At 58.0% G+C, this 27,769-nt stretch overlaps 1 protein-coding gene and 1 long non-coding RNA gene across 4 annotated transcripts; one reads left to right on the top strand and one right to left on the bottom strand.

Moving 5' to 3' along the window:
* On the bottom strand, positions 1 to 27,653 carry LOC142025230 (uncharacterized). Of its 3 annotated transcripts, XM_075017845.1 has the most exons (4): positions 27,497 to 27,597; positions 12,095 to 12,220; positions 8,598 to 8,719; positions 6,187 to 7,564 (listed from the first exon to the last, which is right to left on the bottom strand). In XM_075017845.1, exons 3-4 carry the CDS (start codon positions 8,705 to 8,707, stop codon positions 6,865 to 6,867), a joined length of 810 nt encoding a protein of 269 aa, XP_074873946.1. In that variant the 5' UTR covers positions 8,708 to 8,719; positions 12,095 to 12,220; positions 27,497 to 27,597; the 3' UTR covers positions 6,187 to 6,864. The 3 variants fall into 3 exon arrangements, 2 of the variants coding, with proteins under 2 accessions (XP_074873946.1, XP_074873945.1); XR_012648610.1 differs by lacking the exons at positions 6,187 to 7,564; positions 8,598 to 8,719; positions 12,095 to 12,220 and adding exons at positions 1 to 1,582; positions 3,304 to 3,565 and having other exon boundaries at positions 27,497 to 27,624; XM_075017844.1 differs by lacking the exon at positions 12,095 to 12,220 and having other exon boundaries at positions 27,497 to 27,653.
* LOC142025246 (uncharacterized) lies at positions 20,078 to 27,677 on the top strand. The gene is made up of 3 exons (XR_012648614.1): positions 20,078 to 20,292; positions 26,269 to 26,366; positions 27,552 to 27,677. It is a non-coding gene; the product is annotated as an uncharacterized LOC142025246 (long non-coding RNA).
* The last annotated feature ends 92 nt before the right edge of the window (positions 27,678 to 27,769 follow it).

The raw sequence follows: 27,769 nt of genomic DNA, 5'->3' as shown, positions 1-27,769 counted from the left end.
TTTTCGAGATCAAGACTTTATTGGCAACACGATCAAAACAGATACAGGATCCTATCCCACAATGCACTACACATACAAAAGGGGGAGTTATCCAATGTTCCTATTATCATATATTGTTTGCTATTTAGATGAGAGTTATTCATTGTTGGGCTTTTAGATGTTCACCTTTTATCGAAAATAATCAGGAGGGGTTTTTTACTTTACAATTATTGCATCAGGAGCCACAAAGAAGTCCTCAAAGTGCTTCATGTGGCTCTGGAGCTGCAGGTTACAGACCCCTGGTCTAGAGGGTGAATTTCTCCAGGGACCCTTCCCACCAGGGACTGGAGACCAGGTTGGAAGCAAAAGGTTCAGGCTCATCCCACATCCCCTCAATCACCTAGTGTCCTTCCATGGTGGTCCAACTGGACTTTAGCCAGGGGTCCCCAGGCAGGATCTCGGTGCCCAGGCAGTGAGATGGGAGGGGGTGTTTCCTTAGTGATATGTTTAGACTCAAGCAAGTAAATCTGGTCCCTTTGGGTCTCAATCCTCCAGCCCTAAATGGAAACGCTGCCTCCAGCAGTGTCACGGGGCAGGAAATGGGCACGGTGACAAAGATCAGACCTGAAGCGGAGACAGAGCAGGTCAGAGAGAGTCCCCGGTACCTCTGCTGCCTGAGCCTTGCAGACCTCAGGGACCTGGGAGCAGGCAGAACACCTGGTTGGCCCATTCACCCCTGCGGACCAGACAGGATTAGTGCAAAGAGGGAGACACTGGAGCTCTGCTCCTGAAGCTGGGAAGGGCAGAGGGAGAAGTTGCGGGTATGACTGTTGTGACCCCTTTAAGAGAGACACTGTGGAGCTGTTATCATCCCAGCTGGTTCCGCTCACCACTCCAATGCTCCTGTTTCTGTGCCTCCTGCTTCCTGGTGAGTGTGCGGGAACCTTGTGATCATCTGGAGCAAGTTGAGAGGAAACAGGTGGAGAGCAGCCCCTGGCCCAAGGAGCTAGCAGATCCCCGCTAGCGGCAGAGAGGGCTGCACTGCGGCACTGTTGGAGGAGCTGGGATGGTCCCAACCCAGCACAGGGGCTGGAGCTGGGATGGGACAGGAGTCGGCCCAGGCTGGGGTTATAACAAGGGCAGGCAAAATACATCCCATGGACCAGCTCCTGCCCCAAGTCCCGGCTGCAGGGCCACATGCATCTGTGACAGATGCAAGCCCTGGGGGAGCAGATGAAACTGCCACAACATGGGACAGCGACCCATACCCAGGTGTGTGGGTTACACAAAGACCCCATCACCTGTTCAGGGCATGTCACAGCTGGGGAGGTCCCAGCCCAGCACTGATCACACGGCACCTTTCTGTTCCCAGCACTGAGCCCCAGCAGCGAGGACATCTGCTCAGCTCCCAGTGAGTCCATCTGTCTGTCTGTCCAGGGCCTTTACTCCTTCCTCTCCAGCACTCCAGCCTCAAACCCTTGGGCCGAGCCCGGAGCAGTGTGGTGCCCGCAGCCGCAGCACAGGAAGGCAGACAGCAGGGCAAGCAGGTCTCCTGGCTGACTCTCCCCCAGCTCCCATGCCTCTCTGCTGTGACCCAGGCACGCTGTGAAATGCAGAGATCGAGTCGCAGCCTCAGCCCATCTCACCCCGGGGCGCAGGCCAGGGAAGGGGAGAATGCCGCGTCTCTGACGCAGAGGGATTTACCTTCCCATGATACCAGCCCTCACACCCGCATGGGGCTGTCCCTCAAGCTCACCCCACCGTCCCCCACAAGGAGGTACCGAGAGGGGACTCATTAACACCGGCTGTTTTCTTCCTGTCCTGTTGACAGCTCTGACCCATTCTCCTTCCCAGGTGCTCTCCCTGCCCCCACTCTCCACCTGAGCCAGACGTCTGCCCTGCCAGGGGACTCCCTGCAGCTCCAGTGCTCTGTGAGCTCCCACACTCCAGCCACGTGCATTGTCTTCAGTGAGGATGGGCAGGAGATTTCATCTCAGAAGGGCTTATTGGGGAAACTTATTTACTACTCTGACTATACAGTATCCAGGGCCAACTCTAGGAATTACTCCTGCGGGTACAAGACCAAGGACAGCGACAACTGGGTGAGAAGATCCCAGCTCAGCCCTGTCCAGCACCTCAGTGTCAGAGGTAAGGGGCTCTGTGTGTGTGTGTGTGTGTGTGTGTGTGTGTGTGTGTGTGTGTGTGTGTGTGTGTGTGCGCGCGCACACGCACACATGCCCATATCCCAGCTCACCCCTGCCCTGCACATCAGCATCCCAGGAAAGTGATTGGGGTGAAGAGCCAAATGCAGACAAGGGCTTTCAAGAAGGTACAACCCAAAGAGCTCATTGGAGTCCCAGGCTGAGCTCCTGGATGACCAGGGAGTCCCTCCCAGTGACCCTGCCACCGTTGCGGCAAGGGCCGGGGGAGCCAGGATGTGGCTCTTGGTCCTGGCCATGGTTCTTGGTTGTCTGCTGGGGATGCTGCCAGCCCAGGCAGCAACTGGGGTCGTTGCTGGGGTGGGGCAGGTGCTGGGCAGATACTGATCTATCCCACAGCAGCAGCAATTTCCCTGTGAGGTCAGAGCTGGGTCCTAGGGGATCTGCTCCCTGCTGCTGCTCTGGGACCTTCCCTTAGCCTGGGCCTGGAATAACCCTGCAGGTCCTGTGCCAGCTGGCTGGAGGGAGAGGCGCAAGAGCAGAGATCGTAGAGCAGACGCTGGAGGAGTGAGGGACTTGGCTGGTGGCTGATGGGCTCCCTGGGCAGCAACTGGCCATCACTGCATGGGCCGGCCGAGGTGTTGGTCAGACCCCAGACAGCCCCCAACAGCTGTACAGACAGACACCTTCCTCCCAGCCACACAGCCCCTGCTGGGTCAGTTGGTACCCATGGCAGGGCCCCTTCTTCTAGGACAATGCACAGCCCCAGGCAATGGGACCCCAGCCCGCTGAGTCCTTAAGCTCTTCTGCAACCTCAGAGATCCCAGGGAACAAAGCTCTTGGGCACCAGAGAGTGCTTGTTTCTCCCTCCCGCATCTGCCCCATAGGGCTAGAATCAGAGTCTCCATCTAAGACATGGCACAGCCCCCCCGCAACCCAGCAACAGAGCTGGGCACCGCCAACATCCCGGTGACAGCACTGACCCATTTCCCTTCCCAGGTGCTCTCTCTGCCCCCACCTTCAGCCTGAGCCTGACATCAGCTCAGCTGGGGGACTCCCTGCAGCTCTAGTGCTCTGTGTTCTCCTGGGCCTGGGCCACTTGCATCATCCTCTATAAGGATGGGGAGCAGGTTTGATCCCAGGAGAGTTTATTGGGTAAACTCACCTACGACTATGGCCATGTGGCGTCCGGGGGCAGCTCTGGGAATTGCTCCTGTGGGTACGAGATCAAGGACAGCAACAACGGGGTGACCAGATCCCAGCTCAGCCCTGCCCAGCACCTCAGCATCACCAGTGAAGGTGTCTGTCTGTCTCCCAGCTCAGGCCTCCTGAGCCACTCAGCCTCCTGGGAAAAGGGGGGCTGAAGGGACAATTCCATAACGAACCCCTGGCAATCCAAACGCTGAAATTCATCCGGCTTTTAACATCTGAAATGAAAATGAGAATTTCTAACAAACCATCTTTGATCAGTGTCTGTCCCGGGAAAACCCCCCAGCTCCCATTTTTCACCCAGCTCAGCCCAGCTGGCCCAGAACAGGCAGGTGGGCGATGGGGACCCCATAGAAAGGACTCACGGGAAGGGAGCTCAAGAAGTGCTTTAGCTCTGTCCCCCTGGTGCTGAGGCAGGATCACATAAACCGAGACCAGCCCTGACAGCACTTCTACGCTGACGAGAGTTGACCCCAAACACTGCTTTTTGGTGACAAAACAGTGAGCACTCACACATCGCGGTGCCACTTTTCCCAGGAAAAACACCAAGTTTCTGTCATCAAAACTTTCCATCCCTACCGTGTTCTTCTTCTCCTCGCCCTTTACTGGCGACCAAGAGCCAGCGTGGACACTGTTCTTCGATTTGTCCGCAGAACTGGCCTCCACCAGTATCCCAGAATTCCCGCCTTAAGGGCTCTGCTCAGGGTTTAGTCTCCGCTGTTTTTCCCAGTATCTGACCTCAGTGTCCCTTGTGGCAGCCAAGGCCTCGTGCTGCCCTCTGACCAGTTCACCCCCACAGTGAAATACCAGCAGCACAGCAGAGGGCCTGGGCTGCTGGGTCTGTCACCTGCTCTTGTGAGGCCTTTGCACAGAACCCAGGTATAGCCTGAGCAAACCTTCTCCAGCAGGGCTGTGCTGGGCAAAGAGAGCTGCTTCTCTAACCGTCTCCACCACTCGGGCCACCCGTCTGTGGAACATCCCCTGCAGCACGATTCCCCCTTAGCCCAAGGCTTCCAGGAGCTCACAGGGGTCCCAGTTACACAGCAGCTGCTCTGTATCTAGTGCTGGCACTGCAGTGCCACATGCTACTTTGCACAGGGCTGTCACCATCTCCCTTTGCATGTTGCAGGGCCGGCCACATTCCCAGCTGTCTGGGCCGCCCACTGCGCCCTGGTCCTGCTGCTCCTGGTGTCTGCGCCCGTCATCACCTTCCTGCTGGAGAAACGGGGCCTGCCTGAGCCTGTGGGACTGGAGGAGACTCGCAGTGGGAGTGTCAACGTTTTTTGGGGAGGAGGCAATGGGGGAACCCCTTTGACTGGCTGTGAACAGGAGGGAGGGTGAGATGGGATCTGGGGAGACACCAGTGCCCAGCTCTGAGCAGGAGTTGGGGAGACGCCATTGGTCAGTGCAGCACACTAGGCCCCTATGGTAAAGGTCTCTGCCCAAGGTAGTTCCAGCAACCTCCTTCAGTCCCTCCTCCCTTCCCCCATCCAGGACGCCGTCCGTCACTGATTGGTGCCACCAACTTTCTATTGGCTGAAAACCAGCCCACCAAGGCCTCAGCCCTGCTCCCCTCTTCCCCCAGGTCCCTGCCCCTTCTCCACTTCTCCACAGGCCTCCCCCTTGTTTGCTCCTCTCCCACCTCCCCCATCAGCCTCTGAGCTCCCCCTGACCCTGGAGCATCTCTGCCCCTTCCCTGCTGGGCTGCAGGAAGGAGGCAGCCCAGAGTCAGCAGGGCCTGGCGTGGGCTGAGGACCTAGTGCCTCACCCTCTGTCTTGGGAACTGGCTATTCAGTGTCCAGTCAATTCACCTGAGTGGACAGGGCTGGGTCCCCTTTTCAGCTGGGCTTTCCCAAAGAAATCCAGGCACCTGGCCTGGGCAACCTCCCGCCCCACAGCTTGCAGCCCTCTGCTTGCCCCCAGCCAGGCTGAGCGCTGGCCAATTGCACCTTGGGATGCGCCAACCTGCTGGGTGGATCACGCCCAAGGGGTCTTGTCTCTCCCAGGGGTCTGGAGTCACAGAGACCCTCTGGCATGCCCAGATGAGAATCAGGGGTGCTGAGCAGAGGGTGCTCAGTCCCAGGGGAGTGGCACCACAGGCCCAACCTTTGCACGTACATATTGAGGTCACCTGTTAGGCAGGTTGTCCGAAGTTAGCAGGTCAGTGGTGCTGCAGTGCAAGATAGCAGTAGGGGCAGCTATTGTCTACGATGAGCATGTGGGTGTAGGTTTGGGGGAGGAGGTCTCTGCAAGTTCGCCATTAGATCCTGCTCCTTTCCTGGGCAGAACCCAGGAGATCAGAGTCCCACTTGCCCTTCTTCTCACCCACTAGACCCCACTCCTGCCCCAGAGCCAGGGAGAGAAACCAGGAGTCCTGGCTCCCAGCTCTGCCTCTAACCACTAGCCCCCACTCCCCTCATAGAGCCAGGGAGAGAACCCAGGAGTCCTAGCTCCCAGCTCCCCTCTAACTACCAGCCCCTGGACCCTTCCAGTGCTGGGAATAGAACTCCAGGTCCTCTGTCTCTGGGGGATGGTGTAGTGGGGTGAGGAACAGAGCTTGTGGCAGTGGAGCAGGGAGTCAGGAAGCAGAACAGGCATGGGGCTGTGGAGAGCACTCACCCCCAACACACACACACGCTGTGGGTTCCCTGGGTGCAGGCTGTGAGGCGGGGGTTCAGGCGCTCCCCCTGGGGACTGTGTGGTGCAAGTTTGTGAGGCCTGAGGTGCTGAAGTCTGGGATGAGGGCCTGACACTGCCACAAGGGAGCAACCCCTCTGGGGAGGAAAGGGACACGTGCACCGGCAGAGACGGGAGACCAAAGGAGGTTTAGAAGCTTTATTGGTGTCTGTTATGCAGCAGAGGAGGAGCAAAGCTCCGTTTGTCACACACAGAGTTAGCCAAACCTGACCCCCAGTGTAGACCCTGGCACAACCCTCTGGCACAACCCATCCCCGACCCCACCACCCTGCCTGCATGCCATGCTGTGCACCAGCATCCCACCCCTACTCCCTGACTAGTGCATCTGGTGGACTGGAAATATTGGCGGGGGGAGAAGTTACAGGGAGAACTCAGTGCCCAGAGACTAGGGCATAGGGTGTAGGAGATACCCAGAGAGAGGGAGGGGCGATCACAGGGCAAACGCAGTGCCCAGATACCTGGGGGATGGGCACCTTGAAATGAGATAGAGAAATAGGAGGAGTGATATGTGATAGGCGTGGACAGGTGGGCTGATGGGATAGGTAGATAGATAGATAGATGCAATGGACAGAGATAGATAGACAGACAGATGGTGGGTGGGGATAGATAGATAGATAGATAGATGGATTCTTGGAAAGACACATGGCTGGACAGGATGAAGGATGGATAGGTTGAGAGATGTTTGTGTTGATGGACTAGTGGGCTGGCAGATGTCTGGCTGGCTGGGTTGAAGAACAGATGGATGGCTTGGTGGTTGGATGGACAGGTGGATGGGTGGACGGATGGCTTGGTTGGTTTACATTCTTGTTCCTCCTTAGCGCTATCCTGCATGGTCTGGCCTGGGTTGAGTTTTCTCTTCTTTTAGGCAGAGGTTCGTGTTGACGTCCTTCTCTGCACAGCTGTGACAGTCCTGATCATTGCATTTGTAGAAGGGCACTTTACAGAGTGTTTGCCACGAGTTCCAGATAAACTGCTTCCCATCAGGTATGGCCTCTTTGTAAAGCTTCTTGAAGGCCAAGGCCCGGAGGTCTTTGTCTATGCCACCGAAGATCCCATCCATGAGTTGCTGGATGCAGTGGTCCTTCTTCAAGCTGAGGCAGGTCCCCAGGCATGGGGAGAAATTTGTGAAGTAAATGAAGCACCTGTCCCAACGGCACGGGTTGCTCTGGTACCAATTGGTGTAGCGGTTGCTTCCATGCTCTTCACCCAAGGCTGTGGTCTCCGGACACTGGCTCTGTCTCCGGGTCTTGTCCAGGAGGCGGGAGATGGGGCTTACCCCATTCTGATCCAGCTTGAACATCTGCCACTCAGGGTGCTCAGGAGGGCTGGCACTTTTGTCGGGCTTGGCAGCCACAATATGGTCCCCCTCGAACAGAGTGCCCTTCTCCAGCTGGGATTTCATGTCCTTGAGCTCAGTCACAGGCAGGTGCCTCTGCAGCTCACTTGAGCTGGCTTCTTTGCACATGGACCATGGCAAGGACATGGCCACGGCATAATTAACAACATACTGGGGTTGATACCTGGGCGGAGCAAGACAAGCAGACCATGAGCCTGGGGTAGGGGGTCAGCAACCAACATAGCGAGAAGTGCCATTTTTCTGAATTTGGTAAAAAAAAAATAATAATTCAAGAACCGCGATGCATGTGAATACAAGCAGGAGCTTAATCAATACAGTCAAATGCTACTTTTGTAAGCGCTTAAAGTCAGTTCCCTTTCTTACAACACGTGCTGCCCTTCGCAGCAGGAATGCCTCAAGCTTCCTTGTCCTTTCTGACATCAATACTTTATTAGCAACACGATCAAAACACAGAACTGGAATCATATCTCATGATGCACTGCACATCTCAAAGGGGGAGTCATCCAGTGTTTCAAGGTCACGTAACGTTTGCTATTTATGAGTTGTTCATTGTCGGGCTTTTTAGACGTTCACTGTTTATCAAATCGTCAGGAGGTTTTTTTTTAACTTTGCAGTTATAGCGTCCGGAGCTACAAAGACGTCTTTAAAGAGACACGTGTGGCTCCGGAGTCAGAAGCTGCAGACCCCTGCGAGGGAATCACACGCTCAGGACAAGATTAATGAGAACAAACTGTACAAACACATCCGGGGACCCCAAACATTCCTCCTCCCCCTATGCCCCCAGAATCACCCCTCCCAGATCTGGGCTAATCCTGAATCCTCCAAATCTCCCCTCCTAGCTGTGAGGGCCACCTCCCCCTGCAACAGAGGAATCACTCCTCCTCCCTGGGGATCTAGGTGCCCATGAACCTTCAGAATCACACTCTGAGCTCTGGCCTCTATCTCCTCCTGCACCTGGAGATTCACCACTCCCAGTTCTACATTCCTGCTTGACCCTGAACCTCAAAATCGTCCCTCTTCAGCTTGGGGCTGCACTTTCTACAGTAGCCTTCCTGGCTCAGGCTGCATCTCCCCATAAGGCAGCAGATCAGGGTAACTCTGTGCTACCAGCAGACACAAGGGGTCCCTGCTGCTCATTTTACAGCCAGGGGAGCAGGGCAGGAACAAGACCCAACCTCCCCAGGCCGGTCACCTACTGGTGGATGTGATCCACGATGGCTTTGAGTGCCGCTGGGTCGATGCTCCCGGCAGTCTCTGGCCCGAAGCAGAGGAGAAGGGGCAGCAGCAGGAGTCCAGCCCTGGGCATCCATCCTGGCACCTGCACAGGAACCCGCAACATCAGTGCCCCAGAGCCCAGAGCTCCCAGCCCACATTCCCCAGTCTCTGCTGTGCTACAGACAGGAGAAGGGGCAGGTGGAGCCCCTGGGGCAGGAGCCAGTCACCAGTGTTATTGCCAAGGGGCAGGGGGAGCTGGAGTGGGAGGGGGCTCCCTAGGATTTATATGGGGCATGATGAGAGGGAGCAGGGGGACTCACCTGGGTTTCCATGGGGCAGGAGCAGGAGGTGCCGTCACTCACTGACAAAGGCTCACACCAGATCCCCACTGATGGGCTGTCAGCTCCCAACCCCTCTCTTTATAGCCTCTTTCTCCACCCCCGTGGCAGGCTCCCCACTCCGTTATCCACACCCGCTTGGCCATGTCTCTGGCTGCCAGCTGCCTGGGGTGGGGAGCCAGGCAGAGACGTATGGGCAGACCAGGAACAATTATTCAGAAAAGCCCTTGGAGTTCTCCCCGTCATTTACTGGGCACTAGCCAACTGTCTGTTGTCTCTGCTCTGATCCCACAAGCAGATAATGTTCTCCGGAATCTGGGTGACCTGAATTTACCCTACAAAACAAAAAAGCAGCCCTGTAGCACTTTAGAGACTAATACCATTATTTGTTAGCTGATGAGCTTTCGTGGGACAGACCCACGCCTTCAGATTCTGGAGAATCCTGATAACTGGTAACAGAAAGGGAGAGAATTTAAAGAAAAGGTGGGAAAAGGAGAAGAAAATAGAAAAAAATGACAAATCAGCTAGATAGGGCAGTAGGAGGTGGGGAGGAGAAGGAGAAAAAACCCTCTTCATGTGTCTATTAAGTTAAGTGGAATGGCTGTGGCCACTGCAAATACCAAAGGTGGGGAAATTGTCCTCGTAATGCATGAGACAGTCTTTGCTGAGGCCATGGTGACAGGTGTCAAACTTGAAAACAAATTCCAATTCAGATGTCTCCCTTTAGAATCTGGTGTTAAAATCCCTTTGTTTTAGAATGCGCACCATTCAGTGTTGAATGCCGTGTCCTGGGAAACTGCAATGCTCACTTACCCATTTATGTGTATTCAGATTCCTGATGGCTGCCTTGTGTCCGTTCATTCTTTGGCAAAGTGATTGCCCAGTCTGTCCAATATACGTGGCAGGGGGGCATTGCTGGCACATGATGGGATATATCATGTTGGTGGAAGTGCAGGACTGTGAGCCCCTGATCGTGTAGCTGACGTGGTTAGATCCAGTGATGGTGTCTCCAGTGTAAATAAGTGGACAGAGTTGGCAACAGGGTTTGTTGCAAGGCAAAGTTCCAGGATTAGTATTTCTGTGGTGTTGCCTGTGGTTGCTAGTGAGAATTTTCCTGAGGCCGGGCGGCTCCATGGGAAATAAGGTCTACAGAATTTGAAATAAGCCACCTACTATTTTGAAATTATTTCAAAATAACTTTGTTGTGTAGACATACCCTCAGAATCACTACCCAAGACTGGCATCTCAGATATCTACCCACTAAGCAACACTCCTCTTCCAGAGCTCGAGGGGAATCCAGGTGTCCTGGACAGTGAAATGCTACTTCTGACCAGTGAATACGTGTGTAACCCACTGAAACAGCACTACCCGTGTCCCTCTCCTGTGGCTGCTTGAGGAAGGGTCAAGTGTGACATTATTGAATTCTGTTGTCTCTGCTCAGATCCCACAAGCAGAAATTGTTCTCTGCAGGCTGGGTGGCCAGTAAATGACGGGGAGAACTCCAAGGGCTTTTCTGAATAATTGTTCCTGGTCTGCCCATACGTCTCTGCCTGGCTCCCCACCCCAGGCAGCTGGCAGCCAGAGACATGGCCAAGCGGGTGTGGATAACGGAGTGGGGAGCCTGCCACGGGGGTGGAGAAAGAGGCTATAAAGAGAGGGGTTGGGAGCTGACAGCCCATCAGTGGGGATCTGGTGTGAGCCTTTGTCAGTGAGTGACGGCACCTCCTGCTCCTGCCCCATGGAAACCCAGGTGAGTCCCCCTGCTCCCTCTCATCATGCCCCATATAAATCCTAGGGAGCCCCCTCCCACTCCAGCTCCCCCTGCCCCTTGGCAATAACACTGGTGACTGGCTCCTGCCCCAGGGGCTCCACCTGCCCCTTCTCCTGTCTGTAGCACAGCAGAGACTGGGGAATGTGGGCTGGGAGCTCTGGGCTCTGGGGCACTGATGTTGCGGGTTCCTGTGCAGGTGCCAGGATGGATGCCCAGGGCTGGACTCCTGCTGCTGCCCCTTCTCCTCTGCTTCGGGCCAGAGACTGCCGGGAGCATCGACCCAGCGGCGCTCAAAGCCATCGTGGATCACATCCACCAGTAGGTGACCGGCCTGGGGAGGTTGGGTCTTGTTCCTGCCCTGCTCCCCTGGCTGTAAAATGAGCAGCAGGGACCCCTTGTGTCTGCTGGTAGCACAGAGTTACCCTGATCTGCTGCCTCAGAAACAGTGATCTGGGGCTTCACGGGGAGATGCAGCCTGAGCTGGGAGGTGACACTGGGGTGGGGGTGGGGATGAAAGAGAGAGATGAGGCACAGGCCAGGGATGGGTAATTCTGGAGCTGCAGGGAAGATGGAGCCTCCAGCAGAGAGGGGTGATTTGGGGGTGCTCAGTAGAAAATGGGCTATAGAACTACGGGTGCAGGAGGAGGTGGAGGCCAGAGCTAAGGGAGCTGTTGCAGAGGGTCATGGGCAGCTGGAGCCCAAGCTGGACAGGGTGATTTCTCTGGTTTGAGGACAGCTGGCCCCCAGATCCGGGAGGAGGGATTCTGGAGGTGCAGACGCAGCTGAGAGCTGGGAGCGGTAATTCTGCCATAGGTCGGTGGAGACGGCGCCTGAGCTGGGAGGGGTGATTTGGAGGGTACAGGGGTGCGGGCCGTGGGGTCCATGATGTTTGTGCTCCTAAATCCTGAGCTTGGCATGTGCATTGCCACTGTGCTCAGACTCCCCCTGGCCCTCTCCCCAGGTATCACCCTGTCACCACCAACCCCCCAAGTACTCAGTATGCCGTGGCCATCGTCTTGCCACAGTCCGTGTGTAACGGAGCCAGCCCAAGCGAGCTGCAGGCGCACCTGCCCATAGCTGAGCTCCAGGCCATGAAAACCCAGCTGGAGAAGGGCACTCTGTACGAGGGGAGTCATATTGTGGCCGCCAAGCCTGACCAAATTGTCGTTCCTCCTCTGCACGCCGAGTGGCTAATGCTCAGGCTGGACCAAAACGGGGTGAGCCCTGTCTCCCGTCTCCTGGACAAGGCCCGGAGAGAGAGCCAATGTCCAGACACTACAGCTTTGGGTGAAGAGCATGGGAGGAACCGCTACCCCGTTTCGTTTCCAAACAAGCCCTGTGGCTGGAATGGCTGCTTCATCTTCTTCACCTATTATTCCCCCTGCGTGGGTGTCTGCCTCAGCTTGAAAGATGACCACCGCATCCCAGAACTCATGGACGGGATCTTCGGTGCCATCGATGAAAACTACCGCGCCTTGGCCTTCAAGGAGCTTTACTACAAGGACAACAACATGTTGAAGCAGTTTGTCTGGAACTCGTGGCAAACACTCTGTAAAGTGCCCATGTACCAGTGCGATGACCGGGACTGTCACAGTTGTGCAGAGGAGGACGTCAACAAGAACCTCTGCCTAACAGCCTGGCAAAACTCAGCCACAACAGCTTACGTGGGAAAGGGCGAAGGAAAGAGGACCGTGTAAGATGCAGTGCAACTAATCAACAGCCAGTCCTTCCACCCATCAACCCACCCATCCGTCTGTTCGTCATCCCCGCCAACCACCTGCCAATGCACTCGTCCATCAACACCTCCATCTGTCAACCTATCCATCCATCCGCCTTCAAGCCATCCAGTCATGCATCTTTCCACGAACCCATCTGTCAACCCAGACAGACAGACCTCTGTCCATCGACCCTTCCATCCATCATCCCATCTGTCCATCTATCTAGTCTCCATTCATCAGCCCACCTCTCCATGCTGCTCACATAGCAGTCCTTCTAGTGCTGTATCTCATTTTAAGGTGCCCATCTCCCAGGTATCTGGGCATTGGTTTTGCCCTGTCATCTCCCCTCCCTCTCTCTGGGTATCTCATTTACAGGGTGCCCCCACCCTAGTCTCTGGGCCCTGAGTTCTCCCTGTAACTAACACACACACATTTCCAGTCCTGCAGGTGCACTAGTCAGGGAGTAGGGGTGGGAGTCTGGTGCAAATCATGGCGTGCAGGCAGGAGGGGTGAGGGAGGTTGTGCCAGGGCAGACCCCACGGTCCCTGCTGGATACCTACTTTGGCCAACACTGTGTCACAAATGGAGCTTTGCTCCTTCGCTGCTGTGTAATAGACACCAATAAATCTTCCAAGCCTCCCTTGGCCTCCCATCTCTGCCTGTGTGTCTGTTTCCTTCTTCCCCAGAGGTGTGGCTCCCCTGGGATCACCCCTCTGCAGGCAGCATCACCCCCCGCACCCCAGAATTCAACCCCTATGCCTGCCCCAGGGGTCGCTCCAAACCCCTATTCCTCACAGCCCACACCTCAGCAACCCTCAGCATGTATGTGGGGAGGGGGTGAGTGCGCTCCACAGCCCCATGCCTGTCCTGCTTCCCCACTTCCTCCTCCATTGCCACAAGCCCTGTTGCTCACCCTCCTAGGCTGTCCCCCAGAAACAGAGAACTGGGCTCTCGGTTCACTCCCTGGCTCTGTGAGAGAAGTGGGAGCTGGTAGTTAGAAGGGGCTGCGAGGCAGGACTCCTGGGTTCTCTCCCTGTGTCTGGGATAGAGGTATGGTCTAGTGGGTCAGGGCAGGGGCAGGGGTGGGGAGGGAGGGGATGGGACTCAAGACTCCTGGGTTCTATCGAGGGAAGGAGAAGGATCTAATAACGAGTTTATGGAGACCTCCTTGCCCTCTCGTGCCCACCTTAGACAATAGCTGCCCTTACTGCCATCTTTCACCATAGGATCACTGACTGACCAGGTGCAAGTCCTCCTAACTTCAGATGGCCTGTCTCGCAGGTGACCTCAACCTGTATTTGCAAAGGTTGGCGCTGTGGTGCCACTCCCCTGTGACTGAGCACCCCAATTCCCACTCAGGCAATCCAGAGAACCCCTTGGCAGGGAACCACCCAACAGAGGGCCACACCCCAGCATACATTGCAAATCAACATGGGTGTTGTGTCACCACCTGTCCTGCAACCTTGCTGGCCTCAGTTTCCCCCTCAACCCAACAGGGCATTGTGTAAAAGAAAAGAGTAGGGGAACTAGAGGCAGATTAAACACATGGGCTTCTTTATTTCCCTTACTTGTGCCACCTCCAACACACCCCCCGTGCGAGTGAGCAACAAAGGGGCCACAGGTACACACTGTTGTCCAAGTTCGTAAGTAAATACACATATCTATCACAAGTCCCGCTAACCCTCATTTAGTAATATGAATGTCCATATGATGAATATCCATACAAAAAAGCAGTCCGGTGGCACTTTAAAGACTAACAAAATAATTTATTAGGTGATGAGCTTTCATGGGACAGACCCACTTCTTTTGATCTGAAGAAGTGGGTCTATCCCACAAGAGCTCATCACCTAATAAATTCATAGAATCATAGAACAGTAGAGCTGGAAGAGACCTAAAAAAGCCATCAAGTCCAGCCCCCTGCTCTAAGCAGGACCAAACCCATCAGATCAGCCCAGCCAGAGCTTTGGCAAGGTAAAACTTAAACACCTCTGGGGAGGGAGACTCCACTACTCCCCTGGGGAGACCATTCCAACGCTTCACCACCCTCCTAGTGAAAAAGTTTTTCCTAACGTTCAACCTGGACCTTCCCAACTGCAACTTGAGACCATTGTTCTGTGTTCTTCCATCTGTGACCACTGCAAACAGCCTCTCTCCAGCCTCTTTGCAACCTCCCCTCAGTAAGCTGAAGGCTGTTATCAAGTCCCCCCCTCAGTCTTCTCTTCTGCAGACTAAACAGACCCATTTCCCTCAACCTTTGTTCAGAGGTCGTATGCTCCAGCCCCCTAATTATTTTGGTCGCCCTCCGCTGGGCCCTCTCCAGTATATCCACATCCTTCCTATAACTGGGGGCCCAGAACTGGACACAGTACTCCAGATGCAGCCTCACCAAAGCCGAATAAAGAGGAATAATCACTTCTCTGGATCTACTGGCAACGCTCCTCTTGATGCAACCTAATATGCCATTAGCCTTCTTGGCTACAACAAATTATTTTGTTAGTCTTCAAAGTGCTACCACATTGGTTTTTTATTTGGCTAGAATGCAGACGAACACGGCGACCTCGCTGTCACTATTCATATGATGACTAGTAACAGTAATTATTGTAATAAAGCAAAAATGTTTCAGCATAAAAATAAAATAGATACGGTATATTACAAGACTACAGGATTTGCCCAGTGTTGCACAGGTCCTTCACTGAAACAATGTTTGTTTTATTTGATTTAAATCACTGCTCTGGGGTGGGGCTGGGGAAGCGGGGTTCACTGTGCAGCCTGCCTGGGGCGCAGAGGACAACCACATCCCTCTGTCACTGCATCAGCTTGGGGCCAGATGAGAAGTGCCTTTCCATAGCTGTTGCAGCTGCAGAGGAAACCGCTGGAGGAGGGATGACAGTCACACAGACAAACTCTCTGAAATATAGTAGAAACCCCTCCCTTTCTCTGCCTCTGCTGCCTCAGTGGGGTTATAGCTGTCCTGGTCTCCATCTCTGGCTCCTTGCTTCCCCCCTGTGGTCGTTCCACAGTATGACCATCCCTGCTGGCAGAATCCAGGCCCAGCAGTTCCTAACCTTTTCCAGACGGGGCCCAGTTTGACAATTCAGTAAGACATCCTGACCCAAGGCAATTCAAAACCAGGAGGGGATAGGGCAGTGGTGGGGAGGGAGGGAAGGCGCACCAGGAAATTTTTTTTTTTAATAAATCTTGATTCTCCTCCCTTGTCCCCAGACTTAAACTCCTCACAGCCCCAAACTGCCCCTCTGCCCCCAGGTGTGAACCCCTCCCAGCCACATGGAATCCCTCTGCGCAGTTCCCCCCAGCCCTCCTATTCTCTTCCCCCACCTACTGCACAAGCCATTCCCTTCCCTGCCGCACTGAAACGGGGCTCAATTTAATTGATTTAATGGCTGAATCCCTTCTGCTGGCCATTAAACCAATTAAATCGAGTTTCATTTCAGCGCGGCAGGGCAACACAGGACTGGGAGCCAGAGAAGCGAGTGGCAGCAGCCTCAGAAGCCGCAAATGGCTCCGTTAAGAGTCACATGCAGCTCGGAGCCGCCCAGCCAGCAATCCTTACCAAGTTTGGGTCACTACCCATAGGCTGGGAGTCCCTGCTCCAGGCACATCCCATTGTCCGGACACAACCTAACCTGGACCTTGCTTTAAGTTAGGATAAGAGGAAGCTGTGGCCCACCTTTGGTGTCCTAGCTACTCCTGTTTAGGAGGAGTTGTTGAACAAACAGACGCACAGACAGGCAGACAGACTGACATGCCAGCGTTTCAAATGGGACACTTCTAACTTACTTTGCTTCATCAACCGGTCCTGCTAGCAACAGTTAACGCTCCCATGGCCTTCCTGCTATATCAACCCTGGATTCTATTTTTCTACACCGTTTTTCATCTGAAAAAGTGGGTCTTACCCACAAAAGCTGATGCCCTCATTCATTTGTTAGTCTCTAAGGTGCCACAGGACTGCTCATTATTCTCAAATATGTAGTAGATTGACATCAATATTTTCTTCCCTGCTGCCAGTCCACCGGGGGCTGGTCCTGGCCTGCAGCTGCTCCCCTACCCAGCCTGCAGCTGGCTTAAGAGAGCAAGGCGGGGGGAAGCTGGTTGCCCACAGCCTGCAGCCTGTCTGTGGGGAAGGGAAGGGGGAGGCCTGGCCTGCAGCTGCCCCCGCCCCCCATCTTGCAGCTTGTCCCTGGGGGAGAAGGAGGCTCCAGGGGCCGGTGTAGTACAGGAAGCACCTCCCTGTAAGAATGTGCTACGCATGGTGCGCTGAGCACGCTCAGTAACATCTGCTGAAGCCACCGCCCTTCACTCTGCCCTTACTTGCCATAAGGTCCTGCAGGCTGCTTTTTATAAGGGTTAAAAAACAGCAACTGGGGCAAATTGGAGACGAGGGGTGTCCAGGCTGGGGGCGAGGGTTGGAGCAGCTGGAGGCAGAGGAGTAGGGACTGGAGGCAAAATCAGGGAGAGGGGAGCTAAAGCTGGAATTAAGCCTGGGATGAGGCACTGCCAGAGGTGACAGAGGGCAGACCTCCGACACAGGCAGGGATGGTGGGGCGGGGCGGGGGTTAAGAGTCGCCCCGGTGGACTGAGACACCCGTGTCTGGCAAAAAGAGGGTTGGGGTGAGGCCAAGTTTCTGAGTGTCGTCTGCCCTGAAAGGAGGCTCCTTCTCCTCCCACTTAATAACAGCCGGGGTGGTCCCAAGGGGAGGCGGGGGTTGGGCTAACCCCCAACAGGCCCTGCCCCCTCCCCAGCCCCACTCACTCCCTGCTGTGAGCAACCCTGCTGGTGGATTACAGGGCCTGGTGCTGCACCAGCAGGGGTGGCCGCCAATCACAGCCTAACATCTCAAGCTGATGCAGAAAGTGGCCATTGAGTCAATGCGGTTTTTTTGGTGGTTATTTACTCCATCAAATCTGGTCTTAAACGTCGATCTGAGCCACTGCAACAAATCTGTGCCCTTTTCGGGTTCCTTTGGGAGCCCAGAGAACTAAGGGATGAAGATCTACGTTCGGCGGCTGAAGAGTTTCAACAAAGCTACAACGAAATTTCCAGAGATCTCTGGGATGAGATTGTCTTCCTGAAATGGACACATTCCACCAACTTTAAACCTGCCTCCAAGCCAGAACAACTGCTGCAAGAAATATTCGATCTCGGCCTGTTGCTCCTAATCCTTAATACCACAATTGCTTTACGGATGTTGGTCTGTCTCCCTGCATCAGTGGCTTCAGGTGAATGCACATTCAGCGTGTTAAAGCAAGTAAAGAACTGTCATCGTTCTACAAAGAGACGAGAGCGTTCGAATGGGCTCACGATGCTTAACATTAACAGTGATTTGAACGGAAATTAGATTTTTCTTCAATTATAAAGGAGTTTGCACACAACAGAGCCAGAAAAGCTGTCCTAAAATGAAGAGTTTTGGTTTCAGTGGAAACTCACACTTAAAATTACCTTTTTAATACACTTGCGATTGGTGTAATGACTTAATCTGCTGTATCTCTCAGAGTGCATCTGTCTGTCGGTGCTGTTTGTTCAAGAACCCCTCCTAAACCATGAGAGTTACCACCACAAAATCTGGTGCGCAGCTTCCTCTTATCCTAACTTGAAGCAAGGTCAGGGTTGGGCTGCGTCTGGAAAGTGGGAAATGCCTGAAATTCCAGGATTTCCCAGCACGTGGAAAGGGAGGGGCACCGACGGGAGGGACGACATACTTCAAACTCACGGCTGGGAGCAGCGGGTGCAGGGAATGGCCATACTGCAGAGCGACCACTGGGGGCAGCCGCTGCAGGAAGACGGTGGCCACGTGCAGATGGGGTCTTTGACCCTGCCTGCCTTCAGATGCCCCGCAGCACCCCACAGGGGGAAGTCCTGCTGCTTCTCCGCAACCCTCCCCCCACAATTATGCTGCCCACCCCAACATGCCCTGCTCCCTCTTGCCTGCTCCCCAAACTCACACTGGGGCTGGGGAAAGCAGCCCAGCCCCAGTCCCACCCCTGCCAGGTCCGAGCACAAAAGCCTTTCCCCACCCCCACACCCCCCCAGCTGCTCTGGCCAGAGAGAAGAGCCATGGCCCACCTTCCGTGCATCCCCCCAGCCCATGCCTCCTCCCTGTGGAGCTGGGGACTGGGGCTGGCTCACCCCGGGGCGGGACCCAGCCTGGGTCCCACAGTCCTCCCGCCCTGCCCGCAGCCAGGCCTGGTGCCGCAGCCAGCCCCTCAGCTCACCCCAGAGCTCAGGCTATGGCTGGGCCCAGCACTGCACCATGGCCCTGCCCCCCACAGCCCCCCCTGCTCACCACCCCCAGAGCTCAGGCCAGGGCCACTGCAGCCCAGCCCCCCCACCTCTCCGGATCTCAGGCAGAACAGAGCCAGGACAGGCAGGGGGCCTGGCAGCTGTGGCCCAAACCAGCCCCCCATCCTCTAAGGACAGGTGGGGGGGTGGGATCCAGGTGGGGGTGAGGGGCCAGGAGCAGGAAAACCCCATCAGTAAAGGACCCAAACAGCGCCAGGTACAGCGGGGAGTTGGTGACACATAAATGTCTCTCGGGCTCATTTTCTGGTTTTCCTTCGACCCTGTGGGTGAGACGTGACATACCTCCGGGGCCTGCGGCTCGGGCCTCTGTCATTCTCCAAGGGGGCCTAGCCCCCTTCTCCACACAGCACACAATCTGCTGTAAAACACACACACCATCCCCTGCTCACAGCCCACAACAACTTCTATACACACACACAACTCTGCCTGCACACACCCCACAGCCCCCCTATACACACACACAACACTGCCTGCACACACCCCACAACCCCCTCTATACACACACACACACACACACACACACACACACCATTGCCTGCACACACCCCACAACCCCCTCTATACAACACCTGGTTTGCACTCACACCATGACCCCCTATGCCTATGCGCACCTCAACATACCCCACACACTCCCACAACCTCCCCAGTACACACACACTGCATCCTGTATGCACACACACATCCCCAACATCCCTTCTGTACACACACAACATCCTGTGTGAACACACACACACTACCCCTGCACACGCCCCACAACACCCTCAATACACACACAGACACCCCACTGCCTTCTACACACCCTCACCCAAAATCCCCTCTGTGCACACACACCACAGTGCCCTCTGTACACACTCACCCCAGGCCTTGCACCTGCACATGTGCATCCTACACCCCTCCACACACACACACGCACGCTGACACTCACCCCAACACACAGCCTCACCCTTTCACGGGGAGGGTGCCCTGGTCAGCTCCCTGTGCACATGAGGCCGACGCTGCAGCCTCCCCCCTGCTTCAGTCCAGTGAGTGTCTGGCTGGGCTCCATGTGGCTCCCCGTTTCCAGCATGGGGGGGGCCTTGGAGGGGGAGGGCACATCTGTGGGAAGCAGATCTCCAGAGCCCCATTAGGGCTGACACCCTCCAGGATTGCCCTGGAGCCTCCAGGGATTAAACTTGACTTATTACTGAAATAACAGGGAGGAATCCCCCCGCCCGCCCTGAGCCCGGGCTGGGTTCAGCTGGTGGTGAGCGGGGAGGGCAGGGCAGAGGGGAGGCGTCTGGCCCAGCTAAGCTGCTGTGCAGCAGCCCCGGAGCAGTTATGACATATCTCGAATACCCAAGCGCTATCCACCACCCCCTGCACCGCCCGGACACTGCTCCCGCCCCGCCGCCAGCCGCCCCACGTCCGGACAGACACACAGCCCAGCATGTCCGACAGCCCCAGCCCCGGGGGGGGTGCCAAGGAGGGGACCCCCGGTGAACCCGAGGGGCAGCCCCCCTGTGCCGAGCTCAAAGCAGCCATGGAGAAATGGTGAGTCCCTGTGGAACTGCTGCAGTGCAGGGCTGGGGGGGCCGTGCTTAGGGGGCTGTCCATGGGGAGCTGCTGTAGGGACTGGGGGGGCAGGGGCTGTTGTGTGCAGCGAGGCCAGGTGGGAGTCAGAGAGGTAGGGGTGGCAGTGGGCCTGTGGTCAGTGGGGCAGGGTGGGGGCCTTAGCAGAGCAAACAGGACAGCAGGAGCTCAGTGGGGTGGGGACTAGGGTCTCAGTGGGACAGGGGAACTCTTCAGAGGAGGAGTCAGTGGGTGGGGGTGGGGAGGTTCCTGGGGGTGGGGGGCTCAGAGGGCGGCAGCTCAGGCGGTGGGGCAGGGGAACTCCAGGGAGGGAGGGCCCAGTGATGGGGGAAGCTCAGTGGGGGGGTTTGGGGCTCAGTGGGGCAGGGAGCCCAGGCAGGCAGGGCGGAGAGCTCAGCGGAGGAGGGCTCAGTGGGGTGGAGGTGGAGGAGCTCAAGGGGAACACAGGGGATGGGCTATCTCAGTGGCTCAGGCACTGGGGGTCTCCCTGGGGCAGGTGCCTGGAGCTGTCCTATGCACTGAGTGCCCCAGTAAGGCAGGAGGGTGGGAGGCCCAGCCCAGGTGAGGCAGGAGGGTGGGGGCCAGCAGGGCCCTGGTGCCGCAGTTCCAGGGGCCAGGCCAGGCAGAGGCGCTGGTGCAGGGGCTGGGAAGGGAATGCAGGGTCTGGCTGGGCTGGCTCATGGGAGCAGCGCTGGCCTGGTGGGGCTCTGTGGCCCCAGGGCACCAGTGCCCCATGAGGCAGCCAGCAGCACAGCCAGCACAACCAGCCCCATGGGGAACATGGGGGGCTTCGAGGAGCAAAGCCCATTCTGTGGGCAGGATGAGCCCCAAGCACTGCCCTGCCAGCCCCCCAGCCCCACAAACTGGTTGGGGGGTGATGAGAGAGAATTGTATTGTCTTCAAGCAGTGGGATGGGAGGGGTCGTAAATAGAAACAGGGCTGCTAGAGAGAGGTGAATGTTGTGGCCAGAGGGGTGTGAATGGGATGACTGAGGGTGTGAATGGGGTGGCTGGGGCGGGTGGCCAGAGGGGTGTGAATAGGGTGGCTGGGGGCGGGTGGCCAGAGGGGTGTGAATGGGATGGCTGGGGCAGGCAACCACAGGGGTGTGACTGGGATGGCTGAGGGTGTGAATGAGGTGGCTGAGGGTGTGAACCTGGGGAAGGGGCTGGTGCCTGGGCTTTGCACTGGGAGCTGTGGCTGGTTACAAGAAGTGAGTGCAGGGGGGTGCGGGCAATGGGAGAGCCAGTGAGCTGGGGGGCAGATTGCTGGAGGGGGTGTGTGGGATGGGAGGGTCTGTGTGGGGAGAGTGGGGTGTTGTTGGGGCTGGAGGGCGGGGTGCGTAGTGATGGATGGATGGCTTCTCCCTCTCCCCAGCGCTCTCCGTCCTTCATCAGGCCCTGCAGGTTCCCACCCCACTGTCAGCTAGACCTGGGGAAGAGGCTCAGTGGGGCAGGGATTGGCCAGGGGCCAAGGGGGCTGGTGGCTCAGAGTGGCAGGGAGCTCAGTAGGGGTTGGACGGGGGCCCAGGCAGTTACCAGGGATGTTCCGTCCCCTACGTCAGTCCTCTGGGGGGTCACAGGCCTGGGGGCTGGGGCTCTGTCACCCAGGGTTGCCCTCCCCCCAGACATGCCCTTTCCCCTTTCGCCCCCTTTCCCCACAAGGTACCACCATCCCCTCAGCTGGCTTGGGGCTGCCATGCCCAGCTCTGGCCCCAGCGTGACTGTTCCCCACTCCCCACAAGGGAGCTGACCCCACTGCCAGAGCCCCCACTGCCCAGTTATCTCCACAGCTAACGCTGCCGGGGGGGGAAAGTGGGTGTTAAGGCAGGGACTCACTTACCCTATGGGTGTTGGGGAGGGTAACAGAGACCCTGGCCTCTGGGGGGCGGGGAGCAACCACCAAGAGATTCCCCCACTCCACACCCCCGAGCAAGGCTGGAGACCCCCAGGACTCCTGGCTTCTCTCTGGTACCAGGAGACGAGTGAGGTCTGGTGGGAAGAGTGGGGGGGGGGTCGGCAGCCAGGACTCCTGGTTCCCTCCCCACCTCTGTCCCCACATGACCTTGGGCACCTGTGTGCCCCCCACCCGCTTGGGCTGGAGCTGGGGCCGGCACCCCCCGCGGGGTAAGGCGCTTTGCTCACGGCGCTGCCAGGAGTTATTACTATGATTTATCAATCCTCCGCTCATGTCTCCTGCGGCCGGGCTGATCCCACTGGCGGGCTGAGCATCACCCCAGGCACCCACCCCCCAGCAGCGCCCAGGCCTCATCCTGTCCCCCTCCCCCTGGGGTGCCCCCAGTGCTGTCCCAGCCCCACCCCACCCTGGCACGCAGGCTGCAGAGCAACGCCACTCCGGTACCACCTTCCATCTCCCCGGCCTGGCTAATGGAACGTGACAGGGCGTGCCCCAACCTGCGCCCAGCACCATCTGCTCTGCCCGGCTGGGGAAGTGACAGGCCAGGGCTGAGGTGGCTGGTTAATTAGTACATGGGGGGGGGGGTCAGGCCCAAGATCACAGGGGGGAGAGGGACACCAGGAGTTTGGCTCTCCCCTTGCCCACACTGCCTGAGAGACCCCTCCATTGCCAGAGCCAAGGAGAGAACCCAGGAGTCCTGGCGCCCAGCCCCCTCCCGCGCTAACCACTAGACCCCACTCCCTGCGCCAGAGAGAGAACCCAGGAGTCCTGGCGCCCAGCCCCCTCCCGCGCTAACCACTAGACCCCACTCCCTGCGCCAGAGAGAGAACCCAGGAGTCCTGGCGCCCAGCCCCCTCCCGCTCTAACCACTAGACCCCACTCCCTGCGCCAGGGAGGGAACCCAGGCGTCCTGGCCCCCTTGTTGCTCCTGCTCCCGTGTGCCAGTGGCCCCCACCTGGCAGGGTGGCTGTGCTGGGGGACAGGCCGATCCCGCCCCCATGGCTGGCAGCCGCTGCGTCACACGGGACACACGCCAGCAGCCCGGTGTCCTACATTCGGCTCTCCCACCCCGTTCCCATGGCAGCGGGGAGTGGAGGGTGCCAGAGGAGGGGGAGGGGATGGTGGTTTGCCCCACGGTGGCCCTGAGAAATGCCTCCCCCCCCCCAGTAGCCCCGCAGGGCACCGATGGCTCATCCCAGCCCTTCCTGCCTCAGTGTCCCTGAGACCCCCCCTTCTCCTGCCCCACAGGGACCCACCTGGCACCTAGGGGGACGCCACCTCCACCCTTCTTGCCCCACAGTGACCCCCTAGGGACTCACCCCCCTCCAGACCCCTCCTTTGTCCCACCCCCTGGAGTGACTGGAGCCCTCGCCAGCCCCACCGTGGCCACATCAGAGGCTGGGGGGGCCATGCCGAGCTGTGCAGGCTGGGCTGCCGTGGGGCGCGGTGCTGACTCAGCCCCAGCCTCATTAGCTCCAGAGAAAGCCGTGCTGGGGCAGCCAGGCGGGAGTAACACGAGGCTGGGAAGGGCAGGGAGGGGGCATTAACCCTTCAGGGCCTGGCATGGAAACAAGGGCCCTCTCCCTCCCCTAATCTCTCACTGCCCCTCCCCCATTCATGAGCCCCTCCCCCCGCATGTCACCCCCCCCAACTCCATTTATGGGCCCCTCCCTGCTCCATGCCTGTGCCTTCATCCCCTCCCTGCCCATCCCCCCCACCAATAACCTTCCTGTGCCCCTCCCCCACACTCTATCCCACCAGCCCCCATTCCCCGCCCCAGAGCTGGGGAGTGGATCCAGGAGTCCTGCCTCTAGCCCCCCCATGCACAGAGGCTGCCCATCTCCCCACCAGGTGACACCGCAGCCCCTACCTCCGTGCCTGCTGCACTGATGGGCTCCCCTGCCCAGGCAGTGCCAGGCCTTCCCTCTGACCTGGCCGGGGGACCCCGGTGTCCAGCTACTCACCCCTCCCCCGGGACACATTAAGGCAATGTGGAGCCCTTGGAAAAGTCCGCATGGGGCTCCTGGCCCACAGCAAACCCCCCAACCCTGCAGGGCAGCAGTGAAGATGAACAGGGGCGACCCCCTTCTCCCAGCGACAGGCTCAGGCTCTCTGCAGACTCAGGCAGCATCACTGGGATGATTACCTCCAAGGCACATTTTCCCCGGCTGTTCGTCCCATCCCACCAGGGCTTGAGGCGGCGTTTTACACCCACGTCCTGCTCCAAGCCTGCGATCACGGCGCCCCAGGACACCGGGAACTCAGGCCCAGCCCCTGCCCAGCACCACCCCAGGTGGGGTGCCAGCTAGATGGCTCCCGATCCCCGCCCCCCCCAGCACCCCACACACGGATCCATGCCCCCAAACCAGCAGCCACGGGGTCTTCTGGGCCTCCAGGCAACCACCGTGGTGCAGCTGAGACTCCATCCCAGGTGTCCTGAGCCCCGGTGCACGGCCTTAACCCCACTACTAGGCTCAAGGCTAGAGGGCGGAGGTATCTGTGAGGGGAGGGGGGATGTTTGCATTGGCCCCCAAGGGCACCAGACTCCAGCCCCTCCCAGTCGTGTTTCATTAGCACCCCACCCTTGCCTTGTGACCTTCCTTCCCCCTCCCAGTGGCTCTGCAGCTTCCCCTTATCTGCAACCTGCAGCCCTAACACCCTGGCAGGGCACCCTCCCCTCCCAGGCAGCTTCCCCTCCGCCACCTCCAAAGCAGCCTGGGATAGGGATGGGGGGGACCTCGGCCTGCCCCACTTCACCCAGCCAGGACACCCAACCTGCCGGGCACCGCCTCTAGAGCTCCCCCAGCACTGCCCCCCAGCAGATCTCAGTGCGCTCTACGGAGGTTGGCTGTTCCCCATTTTACAGGTGGGGAAGCTGAGTCACGGGGGGCTGTGGCCCACCCATCATCACCCAAAAGGTTAATGCCCAGCTTGTGCTCTCTCCATTAGGCCACACCACCTCCCAATAAACTAGGGTTATCTATTAGCTGTATTATGGTAGCACCTAGAGCCCCAGTGATAGCCCAGGGCCCCAAGTATTAGGCGCTGCACATCATTAGGTGTATTATGGTAGGATTTCCCCCAGCCCACATCCCTGGTCACAGCCTAGGACCCTGCAACCAGGGAACAGAAGCACAGGGGAGCGGACCCCACTGCTCAGGGGCATTAAGACCCCCCCTGTGGGTGCCCCCTGCACTGCTGGGCTCCCCATTCCTAGCAGCCCAACAATTGGGCCTCTCCAGCCACACTCAGCACCAGTCCTCTGCTGCCCTCATGTGGCCCAGACACGGTCCCAGCACAGCACAGCACCCCCCCCACCCCCATCTGTCACCCTCCCTGTGCCATGGCTCCCCCAGACCCACATGGGCAACAGGCTGGATCCCCAAGCAGGCTGCAGGGGGAGGGGTGTGTCTGGCTGATCTAACGCACCTGCCAGCCCTGCAGTGCCCCCCAGACACCCCAACAGCTCCCCAGACTCCCCACTAACCCCCCCATACATAGCCCTGCAGTGCCCCCCAGGTGCCCCAACAGCCCCAGACACCCCACTAACCCCACCTTACACAGCCCTGCAGTGCCCCCCCATGGACAACCCACTACCCCCCCATACACAGCGCTGCAGTACCCCCATAGACACCCCACTAACCCCATACACAGCCCTGCAGTGCCCCCCATAGAGACCCCACTAACCCCATACACAGCCCTGCAGTGCCCCCCATAGACACCCCTAACAATCAAGGCGCCAGCTGGAGGTGGGGCAGGATGGGTTGGGATGAGTTAGGTGCGGGGCGGGGGGTCATTTGTTACTCAGCCCCCTGGCTCAGCTTTTTGGGAGGAGCGTGCAAAGGATACGTGGCTAGATGGGCCCATGGCTCTGAGCCCAGTGTCAAGGAGGGGGCCAAATATCAGGGCAGGTAGGTCCATGGGTTGGGGGGAGGGGGAGAGATACCATCCTAGAAGGGCCCTTGGGTGTGAGCCAGGCAGCCCCTCCCCACAATTAATGCCACCCTCCAAATGTCTCTGCAGTGTTAAAGAGAAAGGGGAGACGTCATGCAAGGAGCTGATGGAATCGTACCACGAGTGTCTGCGTGCCCTGGGCATCAAGGTGTAGCAGCCCCACCACGGTGAGCTCCCCTCCCCCAGCTGCAGGGAGGGACAAGGGAATCCCAGGGCTATGCCCCCTGCCCCACACCATTCCCCCAGCTGCTGCTTTGGGCCAGCCGCCTCTTTGGGCAGCCCCAGAGGAGCACAGCCAGAGCCCCATGTGCTCCAGCCCGGAGCCACATGCCCACAGCTGGGTCCCCTCTGGGTCCTAGGGCAGCCTGTGCTCACATTTGGCTCAGCCTCCCCACAGCAACCCCCCACCCAGAGGTGCAGGGCAGCTCTCACATCCCAACAGCTTCAGGCCCTCAGCAACAGTTGCCAGGAGCATCACCATGGCAACAGCATCAGAACCATCCAAACTGGTCCACAGGTGGCTGCTGGGCCTATGGCAGGAGAAATGCCCTGCCCGCCGGGCACAGAGCAAGCCCCAGATGTGCCAGAACATCTGTGTGTCACAGGGAGAACTCACTTCTTTAATTCTGAGAGGCAGCCACAGTGCCACCTCCTTGCTCACACTGACACCCCTGCAACCTCCCCTGCTCCACCCTCCCACAGCACGGACATGCCAATGAGGACCAGGCCGTGGAGACCCTCCTGCACCCAGAAAAAGCTGTCAGTGCAGTCAGCCCAGCCCAGCCCAGCCCCTCTCCAGCTTGAGGCAGCGGGTTCCCATCCATTTACACACACTCCTTTTGGGGCAGAAAGGGGTTTTTTTAAACAAGCCTCAAACGTTCGATGTTTCTGTTCCCTCGTTTGCCATCCGTCTGAAGCTGAGCGTCTGCACTGCCAGCCCAGGGGCAGGTGAAGGAAGTTTGGCAGGGGAGCATGAGGCTGCTTTCAGTACCTCACTCAGTGGGGCAGCCACGGGGAGGATGCTACCCTGCCCTGATGGCCCTTCCCAGCCAAGTGACAGTCAGAGATAAGGAACACAAAGAGCTCCAGCCTGGGCTGCAAAGAGCCAGATGGGACCAGCAAAGGGCCACAGCCCTTGCTGGCCACAATCCTGGCAGCAGTCTGCTCCCCAGAGCCAGCGCTGGGGGAGATTTCAGGGGTGAGGCCCGGGGGGGGGGCCGCGGGAGAAAAGGCCAATATGCCCCAAGTAAGCCCCAGGGACTCACGCAGTCACCCTGAGCTGGCCAGGGCTTCTCACCTGGGAGATGGGAGGCCAACGGTGCCGGAGTTCAGCCATTCCTTGTCTCTTGCAGGAGCTGGTGTGACAGAGGGCACCGCAGCGCCTGGGGGAGCACGGCCGTGAGGGTGACGTGCAGCTGAGTGGCACTCGCAGCTGTGGAGGGGGGCAGGGCAATAAACCGGCAGCCTTGTAGCTGGTCTGGCTGCGTGTGATCAGTGAAAGCCACACCCCCACCTACATCCTCTCCAGCCAGCCCCAACCCCCAGCCGGCCCCCCTTCCCCCCAACACTC

This window comes from Carettochelys insculpta, chromosome 22 (assembly GCF_033958435.1).
Source record: "Carettochelys insculpta isolate YL-2023 chromosome 22, ASM3395843v1, whole genome shotgun sequence".
Classification (NCBI taxonomy): Eukaryota; Metazoa; Chordata; order Testudines; family Carettochelyidae; genus Carettochelys; species Carettochelys insculpta.
This window is presented reverse-complemented; position numbering and strand designations above follow the sequence as displayed.